The 21,514-nt window shown below is 43.0% G+C and overlaps 3 protein-coding genes across 3 annotated transcripts; 2 read left to right on the top strand and 1 right to left on the bottom strand.

The window, feature by feature from the left end:
- Positions 1-4,686: 4,686 nt before the first annotated feature.
- Positions 4,687-7,066, top strand: LOC124991034 (cytochrome c oxidase subunit 6A1, mitochondrial). The gene is made up of 3 exons (XM_047561690.1): positions 4,687-4,848; positions 4,981-5,123; positions 6,800-7,066. Exons 1-3 carry the CDS (start codon positions 4,740-4,742, stop codon positions 6,881-6,883), a joined length of 336 nt encoding a protein of 111 aa, XP_047417646.1. The 5' UTR covers positions 4,687-4,739; the 3' UTR covers positions 6,884-7,066.
- A 2,995-nt stretch (positions 7,067-10,061) lies between these two features.
- On the bottom strand, positions 10,062-13,810 carry Triap1 (TP53 regulated inhibitor of apoptosis 1). The gene is made up of 2 exons (XM_047561602.1): positions 11,987-13,810; positions 10,062-11,026 (listed from the first exon to the last, which is right to left on the bottom strand). The coding sequence occupies exons 1-2, from the start codon at positions 12,194-12,196 to the stop codon at positions 10,943-10,945; spliced, it is 294 nt and encodes a 97-aa protein (XP_047417558.1). The 5' UTR covers positions 12,197-13,810; the 3' UTR covers positions 10,062-10,942.
- Gatc (glutamyl-tRNA amidotransferase subunit C) lies at positions 12,175-20,729 on the top strand. Its single transcript, XM_047561601.1, has 4 exons — positions 12,175-12,315; positions 12,394-12,566; positions 19,406-19,509; positions 20,555-20,729. The coding sequence occupies exons 1-4, from the start codon at positions 12,235-12,237 to the stop codon at positions 20,605-20,607; spliced, it is 411 nt and encodes a 136-aa protein (XP_047417557.1). The 5' UTR covers positions 12,175-12,234; the 3' UTR covers positions 20,608-20,729.
- The last annotated feature ends 785 nt before the right edge of the window (positions 20,730-21,514 follow it).

The following is a 21,514-nucleotide window of genomic DNA, read 5'->3' as shown; positions in this document are numbered from 1 at the left end:
AGAGGTAGCACGTGCCACCTCAGCACCCCAAGAACACATTTGATGGTTCCACCCATTCTTGAGGATGTCTTGAAATGTTTCTGCTTTCAAAACCTACTGAGGTCAGAAATTTCTAAATAATTTTATTTTATTTTTATCAACTTGTATTAATTCTGTATATGAATAGGGATCTGTGTGACATTTCCACACATGCATGTGGCGTGCGCTGATCAAACCCAAACTCCCTTTATCCACCCTCCCCACCAAACACACATCCTTCCCAACCTCTAGTAAGCACTCTTCTCCATTCAGTCAGGGAACCAGAAATTAAGTTGTTCTTTTTCTCACTGATTCCTATTTAGAGCATCAGATCAGCATGAGCTAGACGGGGTGACCCCTTGGAGCTGGTGTGGTTCCTAAACCAAACCCTGTATGATTCTGAGGCTAAAACTAGCTGGAGTTCTCAACTGCGTGGGTCTGTCATTTGCCTAACCTTGAACACTTTCCAGCACATCTCTGATATTTGAAAAAAATGGGGAAAACAGAATCTACCTCATAGGATCATGGTTAGTATTAATATATACTCAGTGAATGCCTATCATACACCATGTGCCAGTGAACAAAACTGAGTCCCCACCCCTGTGGGGTGTTTGGTGGAGGAAGGCAGACAATAATTCCATGAATATTTAATATAGCAGATGGTGGTGAGCGTGATGAAGATGGATAAGGCACCGCAAGGCGGATAGAGTGTCAGGGTGGGGAGGGGCTATTTCTCTTCCATCAGGAAAGATCTCTCGATAAGATGAATTTTAAGCAGAGACTTGAGTGCAATAAGAGAGTAATTCATAGGGCTATCTGGAAAGAAAACTCTGCCAGGCGGAGAAATAAACGTGTGTAAAAATCCTAAGGCAAGAGCGTGCCTGATGTGTTCAAGGAAAGGCAAAAGGGCCAATGTAGCTGGAGAGATGAAGACAGCAGGTGGCGGGGGAGGATGGGATGACGTCAGAGAGGTGATTAGGCCCAGGTTAGGTAGGGCCTGGTAGCCCACTTTGAGGACTTATTGTTTACTCTGAGGACTGCAAGGAGACAGGGAGTTGACCTGACTTATAGGAGTCCTCTGACTTTAATGTAGAGAATGGGGCAGCAGGAATCTGTTAGGAGGCTGTTGCAATTGTCCAGGTGGGAGATGAGAATGCCTTTGACTAAATGGGCAGCAATGGGTGGTAAGGAGTCAGATTCTGAGAACAGCTGAAGGAAGAGATGGCAGAATTTGTTGAGGGGTTAGATATGGTGTTTTTTGTTTGTTTGCTTGTTTGTTTTGCGGTGCTGGGGATTGAACCCAGGGCCTTGTGCTTACAAGGCAAGCACTCTACCAACTGAGCTATATCCCCAGCCCAGATATGGTGTGTTTGTGGTTGTGTATGTGTGTGTGTCGGGGGGTAAGTTAAAGACTCAGATTTGGGCACAAAATAAGTGTTCAATAAATATTCATATTTTCCCCTGATAATTTTGGTTTTTCTAGACTATCTAAATTCAGTCATTCAAGACTTTGCAAGTGCTGAGTATACCTGGCAATAACATCACACTTACCATACCTGAGTATGTACTGTGTGCTCCAGCATGTGATAGGCAGACTCTTTGCTTAACAGTGTGCCAGCCTGCAACGTGTGGGAAAGCCCTATGAGAGAATGAACCTTTTTGTTTTTGTACAGGAGATTGAATCCAGGGGCGCTTCACCACTGAGTCACATCCCCAACCCTTTTTAATATTTTATTTAGAGACAGGGTCTCACTGAGTTGTTTGGGACCTTGCTAAGTTGCTGAGGTTGGCTTTGAACTCGTGATCCTCCTGCCTCAGCCTCCTGAGCCTCTGGGATTACAGGCATGCACCCCTGCACCTGGTAGGAGAATGAACACTTTTCGGCAGTGCTCAGGATAGAACCTAGAGCCTTGTGCATGCTAGGCAAGTGCTCTACCACTGAGCTACATTTCTAGCCCACTTGTTGAATTTTTAACAGGCAATGGGTATTTTTTTGTTTAAAACTGTCTTCCCTACTTGATGCAAGCTGCATGAGAGTGATAAGAGCTCTTGTGGACTTCTGCACACCCTAGCACATTGTAGGCACTTTAGTTAACACTAAATGAACACCCTCATTACAGTTGAGTAACTTCCCCAGGGTCTTTTATTGGAGGGGGTCTCACTAAGTTGCTCATGCGGATCTTTTTTTTTTTTTTTTAAATATTTTTTTAGTTGTCAATGGACTTTTATTTATTTATTTATTTATCTATTTATCTATTTATTTATTTATTTATATATGGTGCTGAGAATTGAACCCAGTGCCTCACACCTGCCAGGCAAGCACTCTACCACTGAGCCACAACCCCAGTCCCGCTCTTGCAGATCTTGAAGATGTCATCCTCCTTCCTGAGTTGCTGGGAATACAGGTGTGCACTACTGCACCTGGTGGAGCTGGGTTTTAATAAATATTTGTTGGATGAAGGGATGAAGAAATGCATATTACAGTCCCATTTTAAAGAGGAAATGTAGTTGGCAGCTGAGAGACCAGCGATTTCAACCTAGGATTCCTGATCCCTTTGCTTGGACCTGACCTATGGTCAGGCTCTGTGCTTCATACACTCTTTGAGTTTAAGGATACCTAGTGAGTTGATGATTCTGATTACACCATGAAACTTAAAAAGGAAAGATATAATTCTGGATCAGATGGTAAAGCTCTAGTAATATGATCTTAAATGTTTGTGTTCATGAAACTGCATGACTTGAAAGCATTGGTTTCATCTAACTTGCCCCAGGAGATCACATAGGCTGTAAGGGAAAAGATATGAGCTGAGTCTTTGAACACTAAGGGTTCCTGTTTGTCTCCTACCCCAGGGGTTCTTAATATGAAGCACAAATACTCTCAGGGGATCTCCAGATGTACCCTTCCCCCAACATTGCTAAAATGGTGTGTGCTTCCATGCAGGTTAATTTTTAAAAAATTCTTTTGTTTGTTTTTGTGATGTTGGGGATTGAATTCAGGGCCTTGGACATGCTAGGCAAGCACTGTACCTAGCTTCTCAGGTGAGCTTTTTTGTGTGTGTGAAAAAGCTTCAAAACTTTCATTACATCCCTAAAGGAACCTACAATCAAAAAGTTTGCATTGGGTGGGAGGGAGGCAAGAATGGAGGAAGGAGGGACTGTATAGAGGGAAAAGAGGGGTGGGAAGGGGGGGGAGGGAAAAAATAACAGAATGAATCAAACACCATTACCCTATATAAATGTATGATTACACGAATGGTATGCCTCTACTTCATGTACAGAGAAACGAGATGTACCCCATTTGTTTACAATAAGAAAAGTTTGCAGTCATCATATATATATATATATATATATTTATATATATACATATATATATATGTATATATGTATCTTTTTTTTTTTTTTCAATACGGGGGATCAAACCCAGCTTTGCTCCCATACTTGGCAAGTACTCTGCCACTAAGCCACATCCCCAGCCCCTATACATATATTTTAAAACTTTTATTATCTTATTAAAATTTTTGAGGTGCTGGGGATTGAACCTAGGGCCTGGAGAATTCTAGGCAGTTGCTCTACTACTGAGCCACATCCCCAACCCTACATTTATCTAATTTTTTTAAGCTGCATTTTAAAAACTATATATTTTGGTTGTGGATGGACCTTTATTTTTATTTATTTATTTTTATGTGGTGCTGAGAATGGAACCCAGTGCCTCACACATGCTGGGCACACGCTCTACCACTGAGCCACTACCCCAGCCTCCCTACATTTATTTATTTTAAATCTTTTTTTTTTTTTTTTTTTTTTAGTTGTAGATGGACACAATATCTTCATTTTTTTAATGTGGTGCCCAGGATCAAACCCAGTGCCTCACACGTGCGAGGCAAGCACTTCTACCACTGAGCTACAACCCCAGCCACCTACATTTATTTGTAGAAGTGTTTTAGACACGTAGGAGGAAGGAAAAAGATGAGAAGGAAAAAAAATTGTCTCTACAATTTTTATTTCTAGAATTCTAAGGGAGAGAAAGCCAGCGTGACCGGAGGGCAGAAGTTGAGGCTGTTGAGCCGGGATTAGAATCCAGATTTCCTGGTACCGATTCTGGTTTCAATCGCTATTCATTCATTCATTCAGCAAATTGTACTCAGCACCTGCTACGTGCCAGGCACAACTCCAAATGACACCATTTCCAATAGAATTGTGAGAATGCGGCAATGGCAAACGCCCGATAACACAGAAGTTGGATTCCGACGGGGGCGGCGAGTCAGAGAAAACACTGCAATGATGACAGTGATGATGGTGTCAGGTGCCATGAAAAAAACGCAGTCAGAAGATGGCGAGGAAGAGGAATGGCATGTTGGCTACGGTGGTGCGCGCTTGGAACTTCCACCGCTGTCCCTGGACTTCCATCGAGGGAGCTCCAAAGAGATGTCGGTGCCCCCGACCCAGGTGGTACCACACGGAGACTGGAGGCAACACGCATGCGCTGGAAGAGAGGGCGAAGCCAGGAGGAACCCGCAGAGCGCACCCTCCCTTTAGCTCGGCTACTCGGAGGATTTTGACACGGACTCCTTCGGTCGGGATGATAGCGCGCAGGCTCCGCCGTCTCCGTTAATGCTATTGAGAAGGCGTCGTCCAATGGGAACTTCTATTTCAGGTCCTGGTCCCGCCCTCAGGGCTCTTTTCCTACTTCCGCTTCCGCCGCTTTGGTGATCCAGGTCAAAATGGTGGCGGCGGCGGTGTCTTCGTCCCGTCTTTCTAGGCTGCTGGGTCGGTCCCGCCCACAGGTGGGGCGGCCCATGTCGAGTGGCGCCCACGGCGAGGAGGGCTCAGGTACTGGGGCTGGGGTCGGCGGGACGTGTCGCATCCCCACGCTAGCGAGGCGGGGCGGGACTGTGACCTTGGGGGAGGGAGAATGAGATCCGGCTGGTCTGCTGGGGCTGAATGGTTGTGGCCCCTCTGCAGCTCGCATGTGGAGAGCCCTCACTTACTTCGTCGCGCTCCCGGGGGTGGGAGTGAGCATGCTGAATGTTTTCCTCAAGTCGCACCACGGAGAGCACGAGAGACCCGAGTTCATCGCCTATCCCCATCTCCGCATCAGAACCAAGGTACGCCCTTGCGGTCCTTACGATTGTCCATTCCCTTTTCATTGTGTATGCCCTAGCACAAGTTCTTCAAGCTCCAAATGCGTGGGTGCCAGGAGTGTACAGTTTCTTGTTTAATTTTTGCAGTCAGAATATTTATATGCCCCCATTTCATGGAAGAGAAATACATTTGGGGTCATATCTTTTTTCCCCCAAGGTCATAACAGTGAATGCCCTTCAGGTTTCCTTTTTTCTGATTCATCCAATGTTCTGCCTTGTGATGCAGTTTTGAAACAGTTGTTTATTGCTATAAAACTTGGGAGATTTGGGAAACCTTTATGGAGTGACATGATCTGAGCATTTGCCAGGTACTAGCTACATAAAGAAGAGAGTGACAGCTTCCTCTACTCCCCGCAATACCTATCTCCTTTTCCCTGTGGCTATTCAGGTATGATAATCATTTGTTTAGCATTATCCTTGGACTCTATCCACTAGATGGCAGTACTGTCCCCCCACCCCACCCCAAATGTCTCCAAATACTACCTCATGTACCCTGGAGGGGCAGAAATCACCTTGGGCTGGAAATCATTGCCCTAGAGCAATGCTTTTCAAATGCAGTGAGCAAAGTAATTGAGGGTGGGTTGTAGTTTCCCAGTACAGAGAGTGTTTTAGGTCTGGAATAGAGCCTAAAATCTTATTTAAATGAGTATCTTCTCCACTGTGCCTACTGATACCATTCTGGTGTAGGCGGTTTGAGAATTACGCTTTTTCCTTCTTTACTTTTCTGCAATGCTGGGGCTGAACCCACAGCCTCACACATACTAGACAAGTGCTCTACCACTGAGCTATATCCCCAACCTGACTCCCCACCACCTCCCCCACCCAGAGGTGGTCTTCACTGTATTGCCCAGGCTGCTCTTGAGTTCATGGGCTCAAGAAATCTTCCTGGCTGATTGCATTGGTGCAGCTGGTAATCCCAGCAATTTGGGAGGCTGAGGCAGGAGAATTGCAAGTTTGATGCAAGCCTCAACAATTTAGCAAGGCCCTGTCTCAAAATAAAAAATAAAAGGGCTGAGGGATGTAGTTCAGTGGTAATGAACTCCTGGGTTCCAAAAGAAAGAAAGGGAGTGAGAGAAACAAAAGGAAAGGAAAGGAAGAACGCTTCCTGCCTTAGCCTCCTTAGTAGTGGGGGGATTACAGGCATGTACCACCATGGCTGGTTTAAGGATTACACTTTCACAAATACAGCACTAGATATACTAGTTACCAGGGAGAGTCTTGTGAGTAACAACTAACTTGAGCTTTCTTTTCCTACTTCTACTTTAAGAATGGCCCCTGGGCCAGTGTGGTGGTGCATGCTTAAAATCCCAGCTACTCGGGAGCCTGAGGCAGGATGATCTCAGGTTGGTTAGTGGCCATCCTGGGCAACTTGGACCTTATTTCAAAATAAAAAATTTAAAAAGACTTGGGAATATATCTCAGGGGTAAATCACCAATACTGAGAAAAAAAAGAATGGCCCCCCTGGAAGGTAGTTATAGGAGCTCCCTTAAATTATGGGAAGGTTGGAATATGCCAAAAAAAGGACTTAATTTCCATTTTGCTTTTGTTTTTTTATATATTACCCTGTTGTAAGCAGTTCATGGCAGTGTTCTTTCTGAACCGTTTTCTGGAAGTATTAACTGACATCTTCATTCCACAGCCCTTTCCCTGGGGAGATGGTAACCATACTCTATTCCATAACCCTCATGTGAATCCACTTCCAACTGGCTATGAAGATGAATAGAGAATCTGGACCATTACCCAGGCACCAGGGACCACAGCACTGGTTTGGACCATTACTCTGCAAGAAGACCAGAAAAGTATACGGGACCTTAAACTACCTTACTTGTATCAAATGATGACCATTATACTGATCTTCCATCTCTTTGTGGCAGGAGATGGCTTAAATAAATAACTTAAACTTAGATTGCATTGAGCTGAAAGTTGCTTTTTTTGAGCGGGGTCGGGGGGCTTACTGGGATTGAACTCAGGGCACTCAACCACTGAGCCACATCCCCAGCCCTTTTTTGTATTTTATTTAGAGACAGGGTTTTGCTGTGTTGCTTAGCACCTCACTGTTGCTGAGGCTGGCTTTGAACTCATGATCCTTTTGCCTTAGCCTTCCAAGCTGCTGGGATTACAGGTGTGTGCCACCACATCCGACTGAAAATTACATTCTTTAGTGTATTTTTCCTTAGAAATTAATATCGTTATTTCTATTTCTGTACTGAAGGTCTGTGCTTTTTTATAGTATTTAAGGTCCACCTCACAGAAGAACTATAACAGATCCTTGGTTTCTTGTGCCTAGGATGGGTAAAGCCAAAGAACCAGAGTACAGAGCAACAGATCTAATTAAGTATTAAGAGAGGCCCCTGACAGACTTGGGGTGCCAAAGACATTGAATGGCCAGCAGATTGGCTGCAGTTTACACCTGAGATACCTGTGATTCTCAGTAAGAGGTGCTTCCTCTGGGTTTCAGCTTTCTCATGTCCTAGTCCAGAAGCTTTTGGTGCAGAATCCTCTGCATAGTTGGAAAATTTTCTCCAGAGGAGTCACGTTTTTAATCTTGGGGTTAAGATTTAGCATCTTCAAGGTTGGCAAGGTCAGAAACCTTTAGAGAAATAAAGGCAGTGGGACACATTTCTGCTTAATAGTCTTGGTTTTATTTGTTTCTGAAATCAAAATTATCCCATAGCCATTAAGAATTAGGAGAAACAGGGCTGAGATTGTAGCTCAGTGGTGGAGCGCTTGCCCAGCATTTGTGAGGCACTGGGTTCTATCCTTTCAGCACCGCATAAAAATAAATAAAATAAAGGTATTGAGTTCATCTACAACTAAAAAAATTATTTATTAAAAAAAAGAATTAGGAGAAACAGTATTAGTTACAAAATTATCCTGAAAGGGTGATAAATTTGTCATTAAAATTGAAAACTTTTTGGTCTGGGGTGTAGCTCAGTGGTAGAGTGCTTGCCTACAAGTGTGAGGCACTGGGTTCAATTCTCAGCACAAAATAAACAAAAATAACACTTTTTAAAAAATTGAAAACTTTTAAAGCTGAGCTAGTTGGAGTCACTTTCTAGAGAGGATGAAGTCAAAGTAGGATGAAGAACAGTTGACATTTAAAAAAAAATTTTTTTTTGTGGTTGTAGATGGACAGCATGCTTTTATTTTTTATGTGGTGCTAAGAATCGAACCCAGTGCCTCACAAGTGCTAGGCAAGCAGCTCTGCCACTAAGCGACAGCCCCAGCCCTGAAATTATTTTTTGAGTATCAATTTTATATAGTCTTTTTTGCCAGGATGTGAGAAGTCTATTAATATGTGGCCTTTTTAGGCTTAACAGTAATTTGAATATGGTAAGCTTTTGTGGTTTTTTTTGTGTGGTGCTGGGAATCGAACCCAGACCCTTGTGCATATGAGGCAAGCATTCTACCAACTGAGGTATATCCTCAGCCCTGAATATAGTAAGCTCTTAAATTATACATCAGAGAGATTTCTGGAGATGGGATCTTACTATATTGCCCAGACTGGTCTCAAGTTCCTAGGCTTAAACAACTCTGCCTCAGAATCCCAAGTGGATGGAACTATTGGCACATGCAACCACACCCTACTATTTGAAGGATTGTTGGGGTTTTGTTTGCTTATTTGTTTCTGATACCAGGAATTGAACCCAGGAATGCTTTACCACTGAGCCACATCCCCAGCCCTTTTAATTTTTTGAGAGGGTCTAAGTTGTTTAGGGCCTCATAATAAATTGCTGAGGCTGGCTTCAAACTTGTGATCCTTCTGCCTCAGTCTTCTATTCACAGGAATTACAGGTGTGTGCCACCATGCCCAGCAAAGAATTTTTTGTTGTTTTTTGGGAGGTGGGTACAAGGCATTGAACTCAGGGGCACTCGACCACTGAGCCACATCCCCAGCCCTATTTTGTATTTTATTTAGAGACAGGGTCTCACCAAGTTGTTTAGCGAAGGCTGGCTTTGAACTTGTGATACTCTTGCCTCAGCCTCGTGAGCCACTGGGATTATGGGTATGCACCACCACGTCCGGCTAGCAAAGAATTCTTAACAGATCTGTTTTGGTAATCAGTGACAGTATGTGCAGTGTCACATACCTGTAACCCCAGCTACTCAGGATGCTGAGGCAGAATTGTAAGTTCGAAGCCAGCCTGGGCAATTTAGTGAGACTCCTGTATCAAAATGAAAAATAAAAAGACTCAGGTAATTACAGTGTCTCAGGAGGCTAAGGCAGGAGGATCACAAATTCAAAACCAGCCTCAGCAACTTAGTGAGGCCCTAAGCAACTTAGCGAGGCCCTAAGCAACTTAGCAAGACCCTGTCTCAAAAAAGGGCTGAGATGTGGCTCAGTGGTTAAGCACCCCTGGATTTAATCTTCAGTACAAAAAAAAGAAAAAAAATGGGCTGTGTATGTAGTTCAGTGATAAAGCACCCCTGGGTTCAATCTCTGTACACCCCCCCCTCCCCCCCGCAAAAAAAAAATCTGTAGACTACAATGGATATAAATTTTAGGAAAAAGTCAGGTTTCTATACCTTACCTCTATATGGTTCTATACCATATTACCTACCTTACACAAATCTTCACTTTTTCTTTTTTTCCAGTATTGTGAATTCCATCCAGGGCCTCACACATGCTAGGCAAGTGCTCTACCACTGAGTTACATCCCTATCCCTTCTTATTTTTTACTCAAACTGTCTCACTAAGTTGCTCAGGTTGGCCTCAAAATTGCGGCCCTCCTGCCTCAGCCTCCCAAGTAACTGGGATTATAGGCTGTGCCACCACACCCAGATAATCTTCACTTTCTCTTCAGCTTTAAATTATAAAGCACAAACCTCTCTTCAGTATATATATAAGATTATGTGGGATAATAGGTATTCCATAAAGTAAACCAAGTTCCAGGGGCAAATAATGATAAAAATTAAATGTTAAAATTTATTCCATCATGATTACAGGCATTATAGGGCAGGGTGGGCAAACAAGGCAAATAAAGCAAGCACCTTTCCCCTCCATTTAACCAGATGCAGCATTTTGACTTTTTTATTATATGCAGGTTGACTTAATTTATTAACTTGGGATGATAATTGGCAATAGCAAACTTTTGTGGTTTGGGATCTTTTGCCACAGCAACTCCAAGTAACGTAATTCCAGAACTATGCTGTGAATTCTGAAATGGTGTTCATTTTAACATTCTTGAAGCTTCATGTCTTAATTGGACAAGAAGGCAGGAAATTGTCTGCTAAAAAATGTCTTCCTCTTTGCTAACCCAGGCCACCAACAATCTTTGTGAGTTACTATATAAAAATAAATTAGATGAGACTGTTGTGCCTGGATCCCGTTTTAAAGCATTAGCTACCTGAGAGAAAAAAGAGGTCCTAACTGATTGCTTTCATGAACAATGACCCCAGTACAATGTACCTAATGTCTTTTGCAGCAAAAACCAAGAAGTCAGGCAACCCTGATCATCTTGACTAGTTTATCAATAATTTATATACAAGATATATTTAAAGCTGATTCTAGATCATGTATTGCAACCATAATCCCGAGAAACTGTTCAGTTTTAGCCCACTGAGGTTCTGGAAGATGCCAGATCAAGTGAGAAATCATCTCAAAGCAGAGCGGTGGTTCATCATCTTTTACAAGTGAGAGGAAAACATCAATAGAGAAGAAATAAAACAACTCCCTCCTAAATTCATTGAATCCCACAGCTATCTTCACAGCCTTAGTTGACAAAATCCAGAGTCCTCAATTTCCTGATATAGGAATCCATTTTCAAGGTGACAGTCAATATCAAGAAGAGTTTTCAGGCTTTTCTTTGCCATGGCCCATGAACTCCAGTCCTTCAATAGGAATCTCTTTCTCTTTTATTGCTTTCTGATGGAAAAAGAAAACACATTATAAAGCTGCATAGGAAGCTTAAAGTCAAAACTTTGCAAATAAAATATGTTGGCACAACAGTAAAATCAGATTGAACCATATAGACTCAGAACCCAAGATTCAAATGACATACTTTTTAACAGTACCATTATAAAGAAATCAAATGTATGAACAGAAAGATTCAAAAAGGAGTTGCTAAAGGAACCATTAAAATTCAGAATTCAGAAGAGAAATCTGACAAAGGGCATCCTCACTATTTTAGTGATAACATGGGTTCAAATCTGGATTCCAAGGACTTACTGGCTTTGCCAGCCTTGCTGTCATCATCTGAAAATAGGGTAAAGACAGCAACTCCCTGGTGGAATACAGAAGGCTGTTTTAGGTTAACTCAGTGAAAGTGCTTTTCCCAGGACTGTTTGAGCCAGAATGAAACTTTACTAGCTCCATTTAGGAAACTGTTCGAGAAACAGGCCAATAAAAGAATTATAACGAAAATAATAGGACCGTTCACAGTGTGGAACAGGCCAGAGGATGGTAATCACCGGAATATCTAACAGTAATTGGTGGAAAGGTGCACCACGGGCAAAAGAATCAAGGAAACCTAATACTAGTGAGTTAAAACCAGTTAATTTGTTTCTGGGTGTCAGTTCTCCATGTATGAAATACGGATAACTGTGGCCACTTTGCAAGTTCAGGATGAGCACAAATAAATGAACCAAAGAATGTACTGTGCTCCGTAAAAAGTAAAGCATTGCAAAAATATTTAACTTTGTCAACCGGAAAGGCATCCAGGCGGCCTCAGTGGTAATGGTAGGGGAAAGGACTCCTGCCACCGGCTTCACTGCGGTCTTCCTCCACCCTCCCAATCCCAAAGTCCGCCAGACACGACGCTAGTGGCTGGGAACACAGCGGAGAACACGGGGCCTGGGGGTAGTCGGCGCCTCCGGTGCGGCTCACCTGAACGCACTGCTGGTAGCGCTTGAAGAGATCGGTGCACGGGTCCCCGGAGCCGTCTCCTTTGAGGAACTTCTCGGCAAACCAGCGATTGAAGCACTGGTCGTACTCGCGCTTCATGTCGGTGCATGCCTCCCCGACGCTGTTCATGGCTATGGCGGAGGCGACGAGGCGCACTCTGATGTCATCACTCTTAGGCGCGTCGCTCGGCATTTCGTTTGGCCTCACTACGGAGACCGAAAAGGGAAGAAATGTGCGCACGGGCGGTGTGGCTGGCTTTTCGGGCCCCGCTGGGCGGGCGCCGGGGCTTCACCTGCCAGGCGGATTCTCAGGTAAAGGCCATGAGCGTCTAGGTGGGTGGCTGACAGACGGCGTAGGCCTCTCCGCGACCCACATCCCCTTTACCCCAGGGAAGCGGTCGGATCACGGCCGAGGTGATCGAGCACCTGGAACGTCTAGCGCTGGTGGACTTCGGCAGCCGCGAGGCGGTGGTGCGGCTGGAGAAAGCCGTCGCCTTTGCTGACCGGCTCCGCGCGGTGAACACCGATGGGGTGGAGCCCATGGAGTCGGTACTGGAAGACAGGTAAAGTCGCTTTTGCGGTTCCCAAAGCCCTCACTGTGGACCCTTCGCAGCGGTTTGTGGTGGCGACTGATGTACCGTTTCAGGGGGCGAAAAAGCTGTAGCATGGTTAGGAATTTGCCCAATGTCACCTCGCTGGTAAGTGGTTTCATTCTTCTCTTTGTTCATTATGGATCGTGTTTAGAATCAACGAGTCCTCCCAGTTTACGTAGGAACAAAAGCCGAACTGCTTGTTAATCATCGCCTTTCAGGCCTTACTTTAGAGTCCTTGCCTAACCACTCTGACATACTATTCCCGCTGTACCCCCAGCCACACTTTACTTTTTGGTTTTGGGAACTACAGATTAAACGCAAGGGCGCTTAACCACTGAGCCGCACGCCCAGCCCTTTATTTTTTGAGACAGGGCCTTGCTAAATTGCTTAGGCGGTCTTTGAACTCCTGAGCCTCCTGCTTCAGCCTCCTGAGCCGCTGATTGTACAGCATAATGGCTTTCTTAATTGCTTCCCCACTAAGTCAAGTTCATTCGGTCCCTAGGATTTTTGCATTTGCTGATGCTTTTTCCTGCAGTCCCCGTCCATATTGTTACATAGCATTCTCCCTCTTGGCACTCGATTCTCTCTACTCAGGGCTGCAACTTCTGTGTCCTTTCAGTCACCAACTCTTGTTTTCTTCACGTTTTGTTTTGTATTGATTTATGTCTGTTATTACAATGTGAGCTCATTTTCCGACTTGATTAGTGTTATTACTGTTTCAAAAATTTAAATGTACATATTTTCTGACCCAGTGTTTCCTTATGGAAAGTATGTGAAAGACCATCAAGATACAGACACAAGGAGTTGGGAGTCTAGCTCAGAAGTAGAGCACTTGGGAGGCCCTGGATTTAATCCCCAGTACTAGAGGGGGGGAAAAAAAAGGAGGAAAGAAAAATGCACAAGTGACCATTGCAAAACTGTTTAGAACACCCAAAACCAAGCCAAACCCAGAAATCACCTAAATAAATAACAAATATATCCTCATGCAGTGGAATATTTGTTCTTCAAAATAATTTAACTAGCTGGGCAGAGTGATGCTTGCCTGAAATCTCAGTTACTTGGAAGAGTAAGGCAGGGGGGTCACAAGTTCTAGGCAAGACTCGGCAACTTAAGACAGACCTTGTCTCAAAAAATAAGAGGCTGGGGATGTGGCTCAGTGGCCCTAGTACCAATAAATATATAAACATTAAAATAAGAAATAAAATAAAATAAATGGGAAGTTCAGTGTGGTGGCCAACACCTGAAGTTCCAGCTACTCCAGAGGCTAAGGCTGGAGGTTTGCTTGAACCCAGGAGTTCACAGCAAGCCTAGGTAACACAGGAGACTGGTCTCAAAAAAAAAAAAAAAAAAAAAAAAAGTGGCAATGTGGAAGGAAACAACTTTTCATTGTATACCAGGGGCCCAAAGCAAATGCCTAATGGGACAGAATATCTAGTAAAGTACTATAGTGTAGTAAAATTGGAGGCGTGGGTCACTGACAAACTAGCTTGTGAATACAAAAAGGGTACAGCCTCTACCCACCATTTGTTGCTAAATCTTAATACAACTTTTAAAAATGTTTTTATTTGTGTTGGGGGGGTACTGGAGATTTAACCCAGGGGTACTATACCACTGAGCTACAGCCCTAGCCCTTTTTTAGTTTTTATTTTGAGATGGTCTCATCAAATTGCTTAGGGCTGAGGCTGGCCTTGAACTTATGACCTTCTTGCCTCAACCTCGCAAGCTGAGTAGAGTTGCTGGAATTAGAGGTATGTGCCACTGTGCCCAGCTAAAAATGCTCTATTTTGAAAAGCTTCCTTCCAGCAGTTTTGTTTGCTGTTTGGAACTGCACTGTCTTAAAAAGGAAGATGGGTATCTAAGGACAGGGTAATCTACAACCATCTATCCTCTCCTTTTCCTAAAGGTAATTTTAACCTATTTTTATTTTTAAAACAACTAACTATAAGTGAGACCAAGAAAGATAAGTTGTCATTAGTGACAACAGAAAGCCGGATCTATAACCAAACCTTTGTGTAAAGTGCTTTGGGAAAGTTATGTCCAGTTAGCCTCATTGTCTGTTCTTCTCACCTTCTAGTGTTTGATTTCTTTACATCTTTTCTTTACTTTGCAATCTTATGCTCAGGTTCAGAGAGTAACCATTTGCCTAAAATTACACTGTGCTTCAAAAAGAAATCTGATGTTATTTCCTGCCCAAGACTTTCCACATTAGGATACAGACAAAAGCTACACCACAGCTGGCAGGACATCCTGTAACCCAGCCCCTGCCCACCTCTCCAAGCCAGCATTTTATCTTCTCACTTCTTCAGTCTCTCATACTCTTTCCTTCTTAGAATTCTCAGCCCTTGCCTTTATCCCCAGCTCACTCTACCAATTCCTTTTTTTCTTTTTTTGTATTTGCAGATGGACAGAATGTGCTTCTTTTTTTATCTAGTGCTAAGGATTGAATCAGTGCCTCACACATGCTAGGCAAGCACTCTGCCACTGAGCTACAGCCCCAGCCCCTTCCTTTTTTTTAACCTACTTAATTCCCTTTCTTCTTCAGAGGTCAATGGCCACTTCCTCAAGAATCTTCATTCTTTGTTATTTATTTATTTATTTATTTATTTATTTATTTAGCTACTGGGGATTGAATCCAAGGGTACTTAAACTAAGCAACTTAGCGGTGGTTAAGTGCCCTTGGGTTCAATCCCTCTACCGAAAGAAAGGTGTCAAGGCCACACCCCCAGAGATCTACTTCCTTCAACCACCCCCCAACTGCATAGTTACTATCCAGTAGTTCATTCAGCTTATTAATCCATTAATCTGAAGAGGCTACAGTTCTCATCATCCAATTTTTCTCCCAAAAGCCCTCTTATCCTTGCTGCATTGAGTAGCTCAGTGGTAAAGCAACCCCCGATTTAACCCCCAGTACCCCAAAAAATCAAAACAAAAACCATGAAATTTTTTGAGATGACAGTTCCAGATCCAAACCATAATAATGAGTTAGGTTCTTTTTCAGAACATGTGGCTCTCTCACGATGTGTGATAGAGCTGATAATCTACATGAAGATTATTCCACTCCTCTTCTCATGCTCATTCAGGGAGCATGTTTGGTTTTGCTCATGTTGTTTTCAATGCCTAGCACTGAGCAGATACTCAGTCAATGTTTGCTGAATCAATTCTTTTTTGGTACTGGGGATTGAACCCCACGGGCACTTTACCACAGAGCCACATCCTCAGCCCTTTTTGAGACATGGTCTTCCTAAGTTGCTTAGGGCCTTGCTAAATTGCTGAGATTGGCCTTGAATTTGTGATCCTACTATCTCAGCCTCCAGAGTTGCCTGGATTACAGGTGTGCACCACTGAGCCTGGCTGAATGAATGTTCTTTACTAATTTCCTTGATAAAAGAAAACAACAAATTAGTCAGAATTTCCTAAGTCAAATAGAGTGGAACTATAAAGAAATGTGTAGCAACTGGGAAGGTAGGGGCAGGGGGTGGATAGATAACAGTTTTATTTCATTCCCATTACAAAGAGTTTGTGAAAAAAAATAACAAGGAAATTGGACCTGGAATCTTAATTTGGCAGTAAGTGATCTGCACTCTTCCCATAAATTTTACATTGTTTGGGTTAATAATTCTTATTAATTATTCAATGTGCTATTTGTAGGACCTGAATGTTTGGAATACACTGCCTGACTGAATATGAAAGAGAACCTAGTAAAGTGAAGACAGGTATTCACCAGGGTTTTGGGCAATAGTCATACTAGGTGTAAAAGTCCTGACTAGCCCACAGAAATCTCTTTGTCCACTAATAACATGTCATTGAGCTAAAAAGCATTAGCATGTTTAGTATTAGGGATTAAGACTTTATACGCATTATCTCAGTTATCACAACCTTGGAAGACAAGAATATCTGATTTTAGATGTAAAGGCTCAGAATTTCATAGGTAGTAGAGAACCCAGCACTTGGGATTCAGACCCTCCTCTCAACTACTACTCTATATATGCCAGCTAAAGTGAACCCCTAGGTGCACACCTATAATCCCAGTGGCTCGGGAGGCTGAAGCAAGATTGAGAGTTCAAAGCCAGCCTCAGCAATTTAAGCAAAGCCCTAAGCAATTTATAAGCTGCAACTCATTTTGAGAACCTGTCCCAAAATAAAAAGGGCTGAGGATGTACCTCAGTGGTAAAGTATCTCTGGGTTCAATCCTCAATATCACCCCACCCCACCTCTGGTAGAACTGGCCCATCAGCCAGTCCAAGGACCAGGGGAAGCACAAATGAGTCACTTTTCTTTTATTCTATGCTGGAACGGCACTTTCTGTGTTTTTTAGGAGTTATTTTCCTCAGCTTCTGGTGACGTCTTTGAGCTTTAGCGAGTGTATTTCTAGTTTCACAGCCTTAAGCCTTTCTCATCTGATCAGAATACAGAAAAAGTGAAGTATTTTCTTCAATTCTTCCAACGATAATACATAACTAATATTAGCCCAGATGCATACGAGATTGATTTATTCACAAAATGGGTGTCTCAGGAGTATTTATACTAACTTGTCTTGTAGAACTCTAATTGAGAAAGGAGGTGAAGTAGACCTTTGTCAACAATAACTGACCTGAGGCACAGCATGCAATCCCCAGCACTACAAAAACAGAAAACACCAGAATAGCTCATCTCCTCCTGTTTTAAACAAGATTCTGGGGTACAGGAAAATTAAGCAACTTGCCATGTGAAGGGGTCTATTGGGCCACTATCAGAGACCCACCCTGGGTTCATTAGCCCATGATGAAGAATATAGGGAGATGTGTATCTACTCTAGGAATAACTCCATTGTAAATAGCAATTAAGTGGAAATGTGTGGTATTTAAAGGTGTGAATTTTGTTTTCCCGGAAATCTCACTTATGTAGGTAACCTGTACCCAATGAGTGAACAAATCAATTACTATTAAGCCTGGCAGAACTGGTCCATTAGCCAGTCCAAGGGAAGCAATGGCTTTTAAGCCTGTTGTTGATAGCAGAATCTTTGTCAGAACATTCAAATACTTTGAATGAGTGATGGAGACCAAGGTATAGTAGGGTATACTTGCTCTTTCTGAAAAATGAGTAAAATGAGTGTGCCATTCAGCACCCCTTTTACTGCAGGGAATGTGGTCCCACCATTATCAAATTTTATTCTTAATACCATTATTTTTGATCTTCCCAGCAATCATATAAGGCATTTTACATGGGTCAGTCCCCAGTATGACAGCACCAAAAACTAAATAAATAAATAAATAGCAAAGACCAGTGGTTCCCTTTATGGGTGGTTTTAATTTTTGTTCTCCAAGTTGTCTTAAATGAAAGCATAATCCCATTAAAAATACCAACACAAAACTTTTTTTTTTTTTTTTTTGAACAAACTTAGGGTCTGGTAAGATCATTCTTAAGGCCACAGTTAAGATAGGTTAAGACCTGGAAGACTCCAACTCTCATAGCATGAATAAATATTTATTGTTTCTAGCTCTGGGCTGGATGCCAGGATTCTTTTAGTCCTTTCCTAAAAGAATCTTGTAACTGAGCCTTCAATGCAAGCAGCCTTTGCCCAGGTATTCATATTATTCCTACCCCTCTGTGACATGACTCAAACCCCATTAGGGCAGGGCCCAGTAGCACACACCTGTAATCCCAGTGACTCAGGAGGCTGAGGCAGAAGCATCTCAAGTTTGAGGCCAGCCTCAGCAACTTTACAACACCCTGACTCCAAAAACAGGGTGGTCAGGGGAAGAGGTGGCTAAGGATGTAATTCAGTGGTATAGCACTTAGTAATCCTGAGCAAGTTTCCTTCTCCATCCCTGCTTAGGTATCCAGCTTCCTCTTCCATCCAAGCAGACCACACAGCAGCCTGATGAACTCCCTGTCCTCTGAATCTGCTGGGCTTTTGCACTGGGATCCATGCATCTGCATCTACCAGGAAATTCACTCTCCATCCTTTAACAGTGACATTACCTATTCTGAGTACATGAGTCTCACTCAGGCTGGGTTAGGTATCCTCTTACTTGTCTGTTGGCAGGCTTTGCTTACTTGTTAGATTTAATATGACTATATTGTAATTGCGTTCCCATGTCTCCACCAAAAGTAATCTAATCATAGTAAGCTTCCAAAAACATTTGTTAAATATAGCAATCCTAAGCTGGGTACAGTGGTACACACTTATAAGCATCATACTGGGTAGCTGAGGCAAAAGGATCCCAAGTTCAAGGCCAACCTCAGCAACTTACAAGACCCTATCTCTAAATGAAAATAAAAAAAGAAATGGGGATATAGTGATAGAGCACTTGCCTAGTTTGTGTGAGACCCTGGGATGAATTCCCAGTACCAGGAGCAAAGAAAACTAAATTCTGAAAAATAATTACCACTTACCTTATAGTTGTTGGGAGAATCTATAAACTGTAGATGAGTATTTGGTCTACTCCTGACCATAGCTCCTCTATCCCGGAGCAGTGACCATAAATCAAGAATATGAATATGCTGTTCCCTTGTTCTCCCATTCTTTTTTTTTTTTTTTTTTTTTGGTGGGGGGTACCAGGGATTGAACTCAGGGGCACTTGACCACTGAGCCATATCCCCAGCCCTACTTTGTATTTTATTTAGAGACAGTCTCACTGAGTTGCTTAGTGCCTGGCTTTTGCAGAGGCTGGCTTTGAACTCGCAATTCTCCTGTCTCAGCCTCCCCAGACGCTGGGATTGTAGGCATGTGCCACAACACCTGGCTTATTCTCCCATTCTTGACCCTCTCCACTGCCTTAGAAGCCTCATTCTCTGAAAAAGTAATCTTGAGCTTCTGGGTTTTATAGATGTCTGTACTTGAGATCCGATAATGTAGCAGAAGGCAACTGTGCTGAAGAACTACTGCAAAACTCCCATTTCGTGGTGGAAGAGTATTTTGTGGCCCCCCCAGGTATGTGCTGCATTAGGAGGGCAGTAGAGTGCAGGTATCATACTTACTCTAAGGTCTAATCAGCAATGAAAGAGCAAAACAGGGCTGGGGGTTTATGGTGGGTGGCAAATCTGGAGCTCTGCCTAAGGGAGCAGCTGGCATTCAATGCCTCTTTTGAAGCCAACCAGGAACGTAAGCCCATTTTCCCAGAAAATGGGTATTTGGCATTTTGTGTGATACTTCCAAAATTTTAATTGTTGGCAATCAATTCAAATTAACAATAATAAAGTGCTGTGCGGGCCAAATCAAACATACCTGCAAGCTAGATGTAGTCTGGGAGCCATCAGTTTGCAATCCCTGGTTTGAGACTGTCATCTTTAACCTCACTACAGTAGGAGTTTTAAAAGAACTCCAGGCCAATAAAATCCAGAACCTCGGGCAGGTTCAATGTTTTATCTCTGTGCATTTGGGTCAGTGCTCAGAGCTGCTGCACCCCTTGGCAATTGAGAATGGGGCTAACCAAAACTTTCAAAAGTTAATGCTTTTCAAGTGCCAGGTCTAGTCCAGGACATCTCTTGAGGGAGAAGCATTCAGACCAGCCTCAGCTCTGGTCAGTGCAGGAGTTACCTCTTCAAGATCATCCCAGTTAAGACAACTCTGGTTATCTGGTTAACACAAGGATGGGAAAGGAGGATAGCAAACTTATGACAAAACTCTAAAACATGCCCCTGCAGAGCCTGACAGTTGTCACTGCTTCAGCAAATGCCTACTGATCATATGTACTATCTCCCAAACAGAACCTTGTTTCAGACTGCTTATTGGAACAAAAAGAGTGAAGTCTTAGTTTCTTCTTCCACTCCTTCCTGTGCATAAATGGCTAATTAACCTATCTCTACTCCTTATTGAAGTGTACAATAACTGTAATTCTTTCAGATACTCAGGAAAACTGGAATGAAGCTATACTTACTTCCAGTGTTTTCCATGAAAACCAAGTGATTAGTTATATCAGCAGAGCAGATGGACAGCAGGCTCAGCTGTAACATTCTTTCCTATTATTTTCAAACAGGTAATATCTCTTTGCCAAGGCTGGGTGAACAAGAGCCTTCTCAACAGACCTGAGTAGCCATTCTGGGAAGGGGATACCCAGTGAGCATGTGGAAGAGCAATGATGGTATTTTGTTATTGTGAACCCTATCCCACTTGTTCAGTCACCTAAAAAGAAAAAAATGGATGTTTAGTCATTCCTTAGTAACTGACTCTTCTGAAGACAGAATTGGAAAAGATCTAACCAAAACAAGGCACTGAGTTCCTGATGCTAACGGAAAGCAAAAAGTACGCTTCCAAGGAAATGAATCTAATATTTGCTTGCAGACCTGTTCAGTTTGGAAAACATTATTTCCCTCTAAAAAACTATCTAACAAACTACATAAGTGAACTTTTACATATATACCTGGTAGATAGTATCTGATCACTGTGAAAACCTGAGCTGTCATCTATCTTTACCTTATCGGTCAGAGCTGCATTTGTTCCTGGGTACCTATTCTATTCAGAGCAGCAAGAGGGCTAACTTTCTGCTCAGGTCTTAAAAGTGTTCAAAATAGCTGGGTGTGGTGGCACACACCTATAATCCCAGCCACTTGAGAGGCTGAGGCAAGAGGACCACAAGTTCAAGACCAGTCTCAGCAACTTAGTGAGGCCCTGTCTCAAAATAAATAAAAAGGGCTGAGCATGTAGCTCAGTGGCAAAGTGCTCCTAGGTTCAATACCCAGTACAAAAAAAAAAAAAAAAAAAAGGCGGGGGGCGGGGAGATTGTTCAAAGTAGACTAAAGCTTGAGAACTCCTTATCTAAAACCAACCTCCATCCCACAAAGTGATTATATGCAAATGGGTTACTAGTCCCACTTGTATTTTTCTCTTTCTGAAAAAAGAATTATAAGTAGCCTTGGAGGAGGGCACAGGAGTGCCCACCTGTAATCTCAGCAGCTCAGGAGACTGAGGCAGGAGGATTCTGAGTTCAAAGCCAGCC

This window comes from Sciurus carolinensis, chromosome 8, assembly GCF_902686445.1.
Source record: "Sciurus carolinensis chromosome 8, mSciCar1.2, whole genome shotgun sequence".
In the NCBI taxonomy this organism is placed as follows: Eukaryota; Metazoa; Chordata; class Mammalia; order Rodentia; family Sciuridae; genus Sciurus; species Sciurus carolinensis.
Note: the sequence above shows the minus strand (reverse complement) of the source record. Positions and strands in the feature narration are given on the sequence as shown.

What these genes read in the sequence shown, in the direction of transcription:
- LOC124991034 (XM_047561690.1), top strand. Translation starts at nt 4,740, where the DNA reads ATGGTGGCGGCGGCGGTGTCTTCGTCCCGTCTTTCTAGGCTGCTGGGT. An exon ending in CCACGGCGAGGAGGGCTCAG is followed by an intron (nt 4,849 to 4,980) that starts GTACTGGGGCTG and finishes GCCCCTCTGCAG; the next exon opens with CTCGCATGTGGAGAGCCCTC. An exon ending in ATCTCCGCATCAGAACCAAG is followed by an intron (nt 5,124 to 6,799) that starts GTACGCCCTTGC and finishes TTCATTCCACAG; the next exon opens with CCCTTTCCCTGGGGAGATGG.
- Triap1 (XM_047561602.1), bottom strand. Translation starts at nt 12,196, where the DNA reads ATGCCGAGCGACGCGCCTAAGAGTGATGACATCAGAGTGCGCCTCGTC. An exon ending in GCTACCAGCAGTGCGTTCAG is followed by an intron (nt 11,027 to 11,986) that starts GTGAGCCGCACC and finishes TTTTTCCATCAG; the next exon opens with AAAGCAATAAAAGAGAAAGA.
- Gatc (XM_047561601.1), top strand. Translation starts at nt 12,235, where the DNA reads ATGTGCGCACGGGCGGTGTGGCTGGCTTTTCGGGCCCCGCTGGGCGGG. An exon ending in CCTGCCAGGCGGATTCTCAG is followed by an intron (nt 12,316 to 12,393) that starts GTAAAGGCCATG and finishes CCTTTACCCCAG; the next exon opens with GGAAGCGGTCGGATCACGGC. An exon ending in GTATTTTGTGGCCCCCCCAG is followed by an intron (nt 19,510 to 20,554) that starts GTATGTGCTGCA and finishes ATTTTCAAACAG; the next exon opens with GTAATATCTCTTTGCCAAGG.